At 39.8% G+C, this 12,568-nt stretch overlaps 1 protein-coding gene across 1 annotated transcript in view; it reads left to right on the forward strand.

The window, feature by feature from the left end:
* The window catches only part of LOC126278873 (dynein axonemal heavy chain 2), a 914,655-nt gene that overhangs the window by 485,737 nt on the left and 416,350 nt on the right, over window positions 1-12,568 (forward strand). The window contains 2 exon segments of the mRNA XM_049979148.1: window positions 1,956-2,210; window positions 8,030-8,185. Coding sequence (XP_049835105.1) covers window positions 1,956-2,210; window positions 8,030-8,185 — 411 coding nt within the window.

Raw genomic sequence — 12,568 nt, forward strand, 5'->3', positions numbered from 1 at the left:
TTCCTGCGAACCATATGCGACTGGAACAGAAAAGGGAGGTAATGACAGTGGCATGTAAAGTGCCCTCTGCCACACACCATTCGGTGGCTTGCAGAGTATAAATGTAAATGTAGATGTAGATGTAGATGTAGAAGTGTTATGTAACATTAAAAAATCGTACCAGAAAGTGAAAAAGAGCAGTTTACTGAAACAATGAAAAAGTACATAATTATTATTGAATCCAAAACCACACTGTGAACATGCTAAAAAGGAAAAAAAGATGTCTGGTAAAAATTACAATGTAGAAGCTTTTACACAGAGATCATAAGAGCAACTTGAAGTATTGTGGAAGGATATGAAAGTGAAAGCAATAAATAAATAAATGGTAAATTTAATTGAGAACAATTACAAACTGGTGGTGAAGGGACTGAGATGAAGATATACAATACGTTTTCAAGGGGATAATGGGAGTTAACAGCAATGACACAGCTGAAGGTAATGTGGTCCTTTCGAACAACATTAATGATGGTAACTACCCTGAAGATGGCAGTGAAGCTGTTGAAAGTGAAATTTTATCCCATAGTAATGAGCCTATGCTTGCATTCTCTTGTGGAAGCTTATTAGAAGATAAACCCATGAAAAAAGGCAAACAACATGTGTTTGCACTGAAGGATGAGTGTTCTTAGAAAAAGTAGACAAGCTTCATTTGTTAAAAGTATGTTTAATATAAGTGGAATATAAATCAAAAGTGATTTTAATTGGAAGAGAAAGAGAAATCATGGAAGAAGAGCATAACCTACAAGATGGAAGTTATGAATGAGTTTGAGAACAAAAGAGAGCAAACATTAGGTTCCAGTCCTTTAGGCAATATGCCCAAGAATTTTAGGTTTCTGTAAATGCATATGAATATGTGTTATATTTACACAAAAAAGTTTCTTTGTTTGATTTTTTCCAATTGTTAGTATGTTCTTGTTTGGCAAATTACATAATATTTATGTTTATTATTTCAGTATTAGTATGTGTATACAGTATTTGTAATCACCACATTCTAATATTTATTCTTATGACCAAAATTAGGAAAGTAGACATCTTGTTTCTCTTAGAAGTAGTCAAAAAAACTTTCTTGTGTAACTCTGTGTACTGAAGTGAGGAGAGAGAGAGAGAGAGAGAGAGAGAGAGAGAGAGAGAGAGAGAGAGAGAGAGCAATGTGGACTCTGTTGTAGCACCCTTTGGCTCCTGTGTGAGGTCAAAATACAGGAGCCATGAGATGTCTGGAGAGAGCATATCCGCTATCTCTAATAACTAATCCATCATATTGTCCATTTTCAAATTCTGTGGCAACTCTACTATTGTCCCAAATGCATGCCTCTTGCATGGAATCCAGCCAACAACTTACCACATTCAGAATCTTCATCTCGGCATCACAGATGTTTTATCTATTGATAGAAAAGAAATCCTTGCAATTTCTGTACATTTCTGCTTGTGCTCTAGAAGGACAAAGTATGGGTTTATGTCCACATCCTGTGGCCCTGATGGACGTTCAGGGATCTAGCAGTTCAACAGAATACTATTTTGTTCCTTGATATATTTTCCTGGTTCTGTGGCATGGACACTTAACGGTGGATTTAAGGCAATTGAACTGTTTATCACACTGTTAAAAGTATGATGGATGTTAATGAGATCGCCTGCTATGCCCAGTCTCATCAGCAAGAGACAGTGATCATGACTGTGTTTGAATTAATGTATGTGTATACATTGCCTAATTCTGAAGAAGGCCTTTTACCTTAAAGCTTACTTTGTTAGCAGTCTTTTTGTTGTGCCTGTCTGTGACTCAACATCTACACAATATAGCGAGAAGCATAATATTTGTCATTATTCCATCCTTTATTTTTCATTGTTTAATAAAGCTTGTGCAGGTATCTCATAATGTGAGAAAATTTTAAACTTTTTCCCTCTTTGATTTTTCAATATTGCAGACATTTCCTATCAATCCCAAAGCTTTGACTTTGGGTGAACTTTATGGTGAATTTAACCTTGCAACAAATGAGTGGTTAGATGGTGTTCTGTCTTCCATAATGCGTGTCACCTGTTCAGATGAATTACCTGATGAAAAATGGATAGTCTTTGATGGACCAGTGGATGCCGTCTGGATTGAGAATATGAATAGTGTGATGGACGACAATAAGGTTCTGACATTGATTAATAGTGAGAGGATTACAATGCCAGAGCAGGTGAGGATGTAATAAGCAGTTTCAGTAGTTTTAAAGTAGTAATTGTTCTGAAATGTAATGAAAGATTTAAAAGATTATATGCCACACATGTGCTATATTCAATCACACCAATTCAGTTTGTGAGAAAACTAGAGCTTTAGTATTTTGTTTGAAAATTCTTTATAAATACAGTATTCCAAATATTTCAACCATAAAAGCATTGTGATTTACTTCATCAGTCTCCTTGTGGTAGGAGTATTTAAACAACAATTGAGTTTCTTCAAGGAAGAGGTCCTTTCCAAAACAAATAATTCAGTATCAGTTTGCAGAAAGCCAGAACATATTTGAAGAAAGCCAGAACATGTAATTTATAATGATTGACAGCAAGTGCACCAGTAGTCATTTGTTGCATTATCACTATACCATTCTCTCATTGACCGCAAAACTTACGTGTGTTGTCTCCCACCACTCCTCTCCCCATTGCTCAAACCTTAGGTCCATTGTTGTGAGTAGATACAGCAGTACAGCAGCCCTGTCAAGAAAATATTCTTTTGATATTTTGCTTAAACTGCTATCAATTTGAAGAAAATTTTTCTTTTCAAGGAGTTATTTCCCTGGATGAACATGAAATACTATCAAGTATATGAAATACTTTTGAAACTAATTCCTGCAAATGTTGCAATACTTTGGCTATGTCAAGAGTACCTTCTATGTTGAGGATGTATGAATGGCATTATCACACAGTTGAGGACGTGTGAATGGCATTATCACATAGGAATGCAGGTGGTAGACTTTTGGTCATTAGTATGATACTGGGAAAATCAGTAAGTCTAAAAAGGAGATAGCATACAAAAACCCATCCCAGAATACTTATGATATTTGTATGAGATCTGTGCCAAATAAGACTAACAGATAATATGGAACATATGCAAAGAGGGACAGCACTAATAGTCAAAGGTTTGTGCCAGAGGAGAGTGCCACAGAGATACTAAAAAACTTGATGTGGCAGATGCTTAAAATAGTCAAACCTGATCTGTCAGGTGCTTGAAACAGTCATCAACTATCCCAGGATGTTGTACATACAAATTTTCAAGAACCAGTATTAAGTAAGGAATCTAGGAATATTCCACTACCCCATACGCATCTCTCCCAGAGGGGGCTGTGAAGAAAGGTACTTCAATTACTATCCTCTCCATTGGATTCTATCTCCTCCGTAGAAAGTACAAGATCTCTCATTACCCATCCACTTGACTGCAAGTGGCACGTCAGCGGTAGATCTAGGTATCCTGTACAGAGTGGGCGGGCATCAGGGAGGACCCAGGATGTTGCACTAATCCCAATAACCAACATGTTTGAGGTGCTGTCTTTCACTGAAACTGAAACTGAGCGAGTGGGACTCACGTTACCTGTTTTGGGGAAATCTGTTTTGTCCAGTGTCAGGAGGAGCAAACACAAAAGGGTAAGTGTCCATTAATCGTTGGCAATCCAAATGTGCTGCAAGTGATGGTACCCCTTAGGGAAACAGAAGCAAGGGCTTGGAAATAACACCAGGTGTGCTCAGTGTGTATGTCTAGGGGCCTCATTCAGCTTGTTGAAGAGGCTACTCCAGCAGCCATTGAGGGAACAGGGAGCAACAAAGCAACAAACTGCAGGTTGTGGTGCACCTTGGAACAAATTATGCTCTTCCCTTGGTGTCTGAGGTCATTATTTGGTCATTCTGGCGACTGGCAGAGTAGGTTGAGAAAATCAGCCCTGTGCATGGAGTTTCAGTGAAGCTCATAGTTTGCAGTATTGTCCTCAGAACTGAGTATGGCCCTTTGATTGTGAGTCGACTAGAAGGACTGAACTGGAGACTTCAAAAGTTCTGTGACATGCAAGGCTGTGACATCCTGCACGTGTACCATAGGGTTGAGAATTGTAGGGTTCCCCTAAAAAGCTCAGGAATGCACCACACATCAGATGTTGCTACTCAGGTAGCTGATTGTGTGTGGGGTGCACACAGGAGTTTTTTAGATTAATCAACTCTGCATTCAATCCACATAACGATAGCTGAAGGAAACTCAGAAGTATCAGTGTGAGATCGCAAAAAATGCATCCCATAGGTGAGAGTGTTAAAATCCTAATGGTAAACTGCTGAAGCATTCACAACAAAGTGCCAGAGCTTGCAGCACTCATGAAAAACTGTGAACTTCACATAATATAGGTACAGATAGCTGAGGTTGAAACCTGAAATTGAAAGCAGTGAGATTTTTGGGGGAAATTTGAGTGTATATTGAAAGGATAGGCAAGTGGGAAATTGAGGTGGTGTGTTTGTCACAGTAGACAAAAAACTCAAATCCACCAGGGTAGGAATTGTGCTGTATGTGGGATTGTATTGGCAGGATTCAATATCAGGGGTGGGCACAAAATGATAGTTGGATCCTTCTGTTGCCCACCAGATTTATCCCCTGATGTAATTGGAAACTTCATGGGAAACCTCAATTCACTTGTATGTGAGTTCCCCACTCATACTGTAACCACTGGTGCAGACTTTATTAATCCAACAATTAATTGGGAAGATTACTGTTTGTTAGTGGTGGGTGTGATCAGATATCCTGTGAAACTTTAATAAATGCCATCTCTGAAAACTAATTAGAACAGACAGTTAGGAACCCCACCCATAATGGAAATATATTGGATCTAATGGCAACACATAGATCTCTTTGAGGATGTCCACATCGAAAATGGTATGAGTGACCATGGTGTGGTTGTGTCTTGTGATGTCCGGATGTTTTGTTGAAAGGAAAGAAAGAAAAAAGGGTGAATAAAGGTGAAGGGAAGTGGTTCTATTTGTACTGGAATTGGGCATGAAAGAGAAAATTACAGTTTTTTAGCCAATGTACAAGACAATAAATATTACTACACGTATGATTTTACTTTAATTTGCCCTTGTTAAGTTCATTCCAGTAAAATCCGAAGATTGGCGTCCTGTAAACGGTCGCCAGTGTGATGTCCGGAATTAAAAAAAAAAAGGGTGGTGGTAATTTTTTTTTTTTGTTTTGTTGAAAGGAAAGAAAGAAAAAAGGGTGAATAAAGGTGAAGGGAAGTGGTTCTATTTTTACTGGAATGAACTTATTGATGGACATCACAAAAATTTATTTTACCTATATTTTTTTTTACTCATCGAAGAAGACAACAAACACATATAAAAGAAATCATCACACTAATATTATCCACAGAATGATCGTTTCACAAGACACTTTCTAGCTCGACTGACTCTTAAGACTGAACAAGACTCGACTGACTCTACTCTCTCTCTGGACCACAGCCTCTTCACGTCCCTTTGGACCAGAGATTTCAACTGTGATTAGCACGCTGATTATTTAATTAATCGTACAGCCGCTGGGCATGCGCTTGGCGCGTCATTTAAATGGGGTTAAACGCACACCGCGAGAGACGTGGGCTAGCGGTGTCTTACAGGTATCGCCACAGTCTGCAATGATTACCAAAGTACAAAGGACAACCAAAACAAGCAGAAAGATATATATGTTCAGTAAATAGATAAAAAATTCAGTAGTGTTATATCTCAATCAGGAACTTGAACCTTTCGGCACAACGCAGGAGCATGTAGAGGAACTCTGGCTCAAGTTTAAAAGAATAGTTCACCATGCACTGGATAGATATTTACGCAGTACAATGGGAGGGAACATTCATGGTATACAGTCATTGTAAAGAAACTTCTAAAGAAGCATAATAGGTCTAAAACGAAGCATAGGGCTATAGATAGAGAGATGCTGAATGAAACGCATTTGACTGTCAAGAGAGCAATGCATGATACCATCAGTGACTACCATAGCAGAATGTTGTTAAGTTATCTTTCAAAGAACCCAAAGAAATTCTTCTCATATGTAAAAGCTGTTAGTGCCACCAAAGCTAATGTCCAGTTCCTCACGAATGAGATGGGAACTGAAATTGAGGGTATCAGAGCAAAAGCTGAAATGCTTAACCTTGTTTTCAAGTATTCCTTTATGCAGGAAGACCCAGGAGAATAGCCCCAGTTTAATCCTTGTACCACTGAAATTATGAATGAAGTAAGTTTGTGTCAGTGGTGTTGAGAAACACCTGAAATCATTAAAACTGAACAAAACTCCATGTTCCGATGGAATACCTGTCAGATTCTATACTGAATTTGCGACTGAGTTAGCCCCTCTTCTAACTATAATCTATTATAGATTCCTTGAATATAAACTGAGTCCAGTTCTTGGAAAAAGGCACAGGTAACACCTGTCTACAAGAAGGGCAGTAGAAGTGATCCACAAAACTACCATCTAATACCCTTGACAGCAATTTTGTGTAGAATCTTAGAACATATTCTGAGCTCAAATATAATGAGTTATCTTGAACAGAGTGACCTCCTCAGTGCCAGCCAGTATGAATTTCGAAAGCATCGATCATGTGAAACCCAAATTGCACTTTTCTCACTTGACATACTGAAAACTTTGGATCAAGGCAACCAGGTAGATGTAGTCTTCATTCATATCTGGAAAGCATTTGACTCAGTACTGCCCCTGTGCTTATTGTCAAAAGTGTGATCATATGGAGTATCAAATGAAATTTGTGACAGGATTGAAGACTTTTTGGTAGGGAGGACATGGTATGTTATCTGGAATGGAGAGTCATTGTCAGATGTAGAAGTAACTTCGGGCATGGCCCAGGGAAGTGTGTTTGGACCCTTGCCATTCACATTGTATATTAATGACCTCGCAAACTATATTGGTAGTAAAATCAAGCTTTTGGCATGTGATGCAGTTATCTATAATGAAGTACTATCTGAAATAAGCTGCAAATATTCAGCCAGATCTTGATAAGATTTGATTGTGTTGCAGAGATTGACAACTTGCTCTGAATGTTCAGAAATGTAAAATTTTACACTTCACAAAATGAGAAAACATTGTATCCTATGACTATAATATCAGTGAGTCACTGTTGGAATTGGCAGATAATATGGCTTACTTATCACAACTACACATGTTTGTAATCACAGACTTTGTTAGAGGTGCAACTACGTATCCAGAAAGTCAGTTACATACAAGAATATTATTGTTAGCTTTGTAATAACAGTCAGTACCTGTTACATTTATCTTATTCAATCAGTTCAGGATACATCAGAGCTCAGTTTATTGAATCGGTTGAACAGGCTTGAATGTGAACCTGTCGCAGTTAGGCATTAACTTATCTTAATCGAAACTGTTTTGTTGTGTCTTCTCTTAGAATATAAGCAACCTGACATTCATTTTTCCATTCACTGCTTATTCATTTCTTTATTTTAATTATCTTGGAACTCTCCGTCACTTCATCCTATGCAGATAATATCATTTCAAAGTTGCAGTTCTTATTGATCTGCTTCATTTTATTTGCATCAATTCCATAATGTAATTACCCTTCCTTGTTTTTGCTTTGTAAGGTGATTGGATTCATCCTTACAGTTCTTGTCCTCCTCTACACCACTTGTAAATTTTTCTTTAATTCTTCGCATCAGCTTGCCTTTTTCCCGCCAAGAAAATAAGTACCTGTTTTGAAAGACTGGGGTTTGAAATCTTCTATTATTTCCATTTCTCTCAACTTTTCTTTTAGCTGTCTGTTTTTTGTACTTTGTGAGGATGCAATAACTCATACTGTATATCCTAGTAAGGTAATTGATGTGAAGCTTGGTGACATACACAGTTGAACACTGATGATATAGATGCCTTTGTGCCATATGCAAAGAAAATATGCTAATGCATCAGAAGATATGTATATTTCCTTTTAATATCTTCCAGTGTTTGAAGACTTCGCTGTTGATCTTAATATTTCCATAACAGGTTTCTTTATTATTTGAAGTAGAGGATTTGGCTGTTGCATCACCTGCAACTGTATCACGATGTGGAATGGTCTACAATGATTATAAAGACCTTGGTTGGTGGCCATATGTTAATTCATGGCTTCAAAAGCAGCCTTGTGAAGACTATCAGAATGAGGTGAGCACAGAATCCATACCAATATTATAAATGTGAAAGTAGCTCTGTTACATTTTCATGACTAACCTGCTGAGCAAATTTTAATGAAATTTGGTTTGGAAACATCTTGAACCTTGAGGGAGAACATAGGCTAAAATCAAAAATTGATCCCTAAAGAGGTGAAGTGGGGAATGGAACATCTCTTCTTACATCAGTGAACATAAACCGTATCACAAAGTTAAATAAACTTGTATAATGTTCACATTGTGTAATGAACACCTACTTCAGTAGCATGATGCACTGATGCACACTCCTGCCCTTGCCCTTCCGTACGCACAGTTCAGCAGAGATGCTGCCAATTCCACCACATCATCCTGCATTGGGGCAGTTGGCTGCAGAGAGGGGGCAGGGGCACAGGGGGGAAAACAGCATACATCATGATCTCTGCTTTCCCAAAGAGGCAGACACGTGTGGTCAGCTGATGCTATATATCAAATATTATAAAATTTGCGCTTCACTGAATTACAAATTACTTATTTGCTTTCATTGACAATTTAATGCTATTTAATGATTTTAGTGCCCAACTTGAGTCCTTGAAACAGGCATCCATTTTATATTTCCAACTTTGTATTTAATTTAGTTTTGATAACATTGTCACAAATTAAACAGTTGTTTACCAATTTATTGTTTTTATTTTTTCATGATTCTTTTTGCTGTGAATATATATTACTTATTTTTATGGACAATAAGTTATGTAAGCAAAGATTTGACATATGGCAAAACGATAGACACATATTCATTACATAACTGTAGACCAGCATTACATACACACGTATATATCCATGGAGATATAGAGCTGCAGATAGGCACAACAAAAAGATTGAAACAAAAAGACTTCAAAAACAAATGAGATTTCAGCCAAAAGTCCTTCTTAGCGGAAAGGTCGGGGAAGAAGGCCAGTGTTCACTCTGTCTGCTTGCCGGGGGGTCTCATCCGAGATGTGGAGGAGGCCCTACCGGCGGCGATAGAGAGCACTGGGTGCACCCGACTGCAAATTGTTGCTCATGTCGGCACCAATGACTCTTGCCGTCTGGGTTCAGAGGTAATCCTCAGTTCGTACAGGCGGTTGGCGGAGTTGGTGAAGGTGGAAAGCCTCGCTCGCGGGGTGGAATCAGAGCTAACTATTTGTAGTATCGTTCCGAGAACCGATCGCGGTCCTCTGGTTTGGAGCCGAGTGGAAGGCTTAAACCAGAGGCTCAGACGATTCTGCGGAGAGCTGGGGTGCAAATTTCTCGACCTCCGCTATCGGGTGGAGAAATGTAGGGTCCCCCAGAATAGGTCAGGCGTGCACTACACGCCGGAAATGGCTACGAGGGTAGCGGAGTACGTGTGGAGTGCACATGGGGTTTTTTTAGGTTAGAGAATTCCCTCCCTAGGCCCGACAAGACGCCTCCTGAGACGCGGCAAGGCAGGAGTAGGCAAAATGCAACAAGGAATAACAATATTAATGTGCTAATAGTAAATTGCAGGAGCGTCTATAGAAAGGTCCCAGAACTGCTCTCATTAATAAACGGTCACAACGCCCATATAGTACTAGGAACAGAAAGTTGGCTGAAACCAGACGTAAACAGTAATGAAATCCTAAACTCTGATTGGAATGTATACCGCAGAGATAGGCTGGACAGTGAAGGGGGAGGCGTGTTTATAGCGATAAGAAGTGCAATAGTATCGAAGGAAATTGAGGGAGATTCGAATTGTGAAATGATTTGGGTGAAGGTCACGGTTAAAGCAGGCTCAGACATGGTAATTGGATGTCTCTATAGGCCCCCGGGCTCAGCAGCTGTTGTGGCTCAGCACCTGAAGAATAATTTGGAAAATATTTCGAGTAGATTTCCCCACCATGTTATAGTTCTGGGTGGAGATTTTAATTTGCCGGATATAGACTGGGAGACTCAAACGTTCATAACGGGTGGCAGGGACAAAGAATCCAGTGAAATATTTTTAAGTGCTTTATCTGAAAACTACCTTGAGCAGTTAAACAGAAAACCGACTCGTGGCGATAATATATTAGACCTTCTGGTGACAAACAGACCCGAACTATTTGAATCAGTTAATGCAGAACAGGGAATCAGCGATCATAAAGCGGTTACTGCGTCGATGATTTCAGCCGTAAATAGAAATATTAAAAAAGGTAGGAAGATTTTTCTGTTTAGCAAAAGTGACAAAAAGCAGATTACAGAGTACCTGACGGCTCAACACAAAAGTTTTGTCTCAAGTGCAGATAGTGTTGAGGATCAGTGGACAAAGTTCAAAACCATGGTACAATATGCGTTAGATGAGTATGTGCCAAGCAAGATCGTAAGAGATGGAAAAGAGCCACCGTGGTACAACAACCGAGTTAGAAAACTGCTGCGGAAGCAAAGGGAACTTCACAGCAAACATAAACATAGCCAAAGCCTTGCAGACAAACAAAAATTACGCGAAGCGAAATGTAGTGTGAGGAGGGCTATGCGAGAGGCTTTCAATGAATTCGAAAGTAAAGTTCTATGTACTGACTTGGCAGAAAAATCCTAAGAAATTTTGGTCCTATGTCAAAGCGGTAGGTGGATCAAAACAAAATGTCCAGACACTCTGTGACCAAAATGGTACTGAAACAGAGGATGACAGACTAAAGGCCGAATTACTAAATGTCTTCTTCCAAAGCTGTTTCACAGAGGAAGACTGCACTGTGCTTCCTTCTCTAGATTGTCGCACAGTTGACAAAATGGTAGATATTGAAGTAGACGACAGAGGGATAGAGAAACAATTAAAATCGCTCAAAAGAGGAAAGGCCGCTGGTCCTGATGGGATACCAGTTCGATTTTACACAGAGTACGCGAAGGAACTTGCCCCCCTTCTTGTGTACCGTAGGTCTCTAGAAGAGCGAAGCGTTCCAAAGGATTGGAAAAGGGCACAGGTCATCCCCGTTCTCAAGAAGGGACGTCGAACAGATGTGCAGAACTATAGACCTATATCTCTAACATCGATCAGTTGTAGAATTTTGGAACACGTATTATGTTCGAGTATAATGTCTTTTCTGGAGACTAGAAATCTACTCTGTAGGAATCAGCATGGGTTTCGAAAAAGACGATCGTGTGAAACCCAGCTCGCGCTATTCGTCCACGAGACTCAGAGGGCCTTAGACACGGGTTCACAGGTGGATGCCGTGTTTCTTGACTTCCGCAAGGCGTTTGACACAGTTCCCCACAGTCGTTTAATGAACAAAGTAAGAGCATACGGACTATCAGATCAATTGTGTGATTGGATTGAGGAGTTCCTAGATAACAGAACGCAGCACGTCATTCTCAATGGAGAGAAGTCTTCCGAAGTAAGAGTGATTTCAGGTGTGCCGCAGGGGAGTGTCATAGGACCGTTGCTGTTCACAATATACATAAATGACCTGGTGGATGACATCGGAAGTTCACTGAGGCTTTTTGCAGATGATGCTGTGTTGTATCGAGAGGTTGCAACAATGGAAAATTGTACTGAAATGCAGGAGGATCTGCAGCGAATTGACGCATGGTGCACGGAATGGCAATTGAATCTCAATGTAGCGAAGTGTAATGTGATGCGAATACATAGAAAGATAGGTCCCTTATTATTTAGCTACAAAATAGCAGGTCAGCAACTGGAAGCAGTTAATTCCATAAATTATCTGGGAGTACGCATTAGGAGTGATTTAAAATGGAATGATCATATAAAGTTGATCGTCGGTAAAGCAGATGCCAGACTGAGATTCATTGGAAGAATCCTAAGGAAATGCAATCCGACAACAAAGGAAGTAGGTTACAGTACACTTGTTCGCCCAATGCTTGAATACTGCTCAGCAGTGTGGGATCCGCACCAGGGAGGGTTGATAGAAGAGATAGAGAAGATCCAACGGAGAGCAGCGCGCTTCGTTACAGGATCATTTAGTAATTGCGAAAGCGTTACGGAGATGATAGATAAACTCCAGTGGAGGACTCTGCAGGAGAGACGCTCAGTAGCTCGGTACGGGCTTTTTTTAAAGTTTCGAGAACATACCTTCACCGAAGAGTCAAGCAGTATATTGCTCCCTCCTACGTATATCTCGCGAAGAGACCATGAGGATAAAATCAGAGAGATTAGAGTCCACACAGAAGCATACCGACAATCCTTCTTTCCACATACAATACGAGACTGGAATAGAAGGGAGAACCGATAGAGGTACTCAGGGTACCCTCCGCCACACACCGTCAGGTGGCTTGCGGAGTACGGATGTAGATGTAGATGTTCTAAAGTAGGCAACACAAGGACATTTACACAAGCACAGTTCACACACATACATGACCACTGGCTCTGGCTGCCGAGGCCAGACAGGAAGCAACTGCACATGATAGTAGAAGC

This window comes from Schistocerca gregaria, chromosome 6 (genome assembly GCF_023897955.1).
Source record: "Schistocerca gregaria isolate iqSchGreg1 chromosome 6, iqSchGreg1.2, whole genome shotgun sequence".
NCBI classification, from domain to species: Eukaryota; Metazoa; Arthropoda; class Insecta; order Orthoptera; family Acrididae; genus Schistocerca; species Schistocerca gregaria.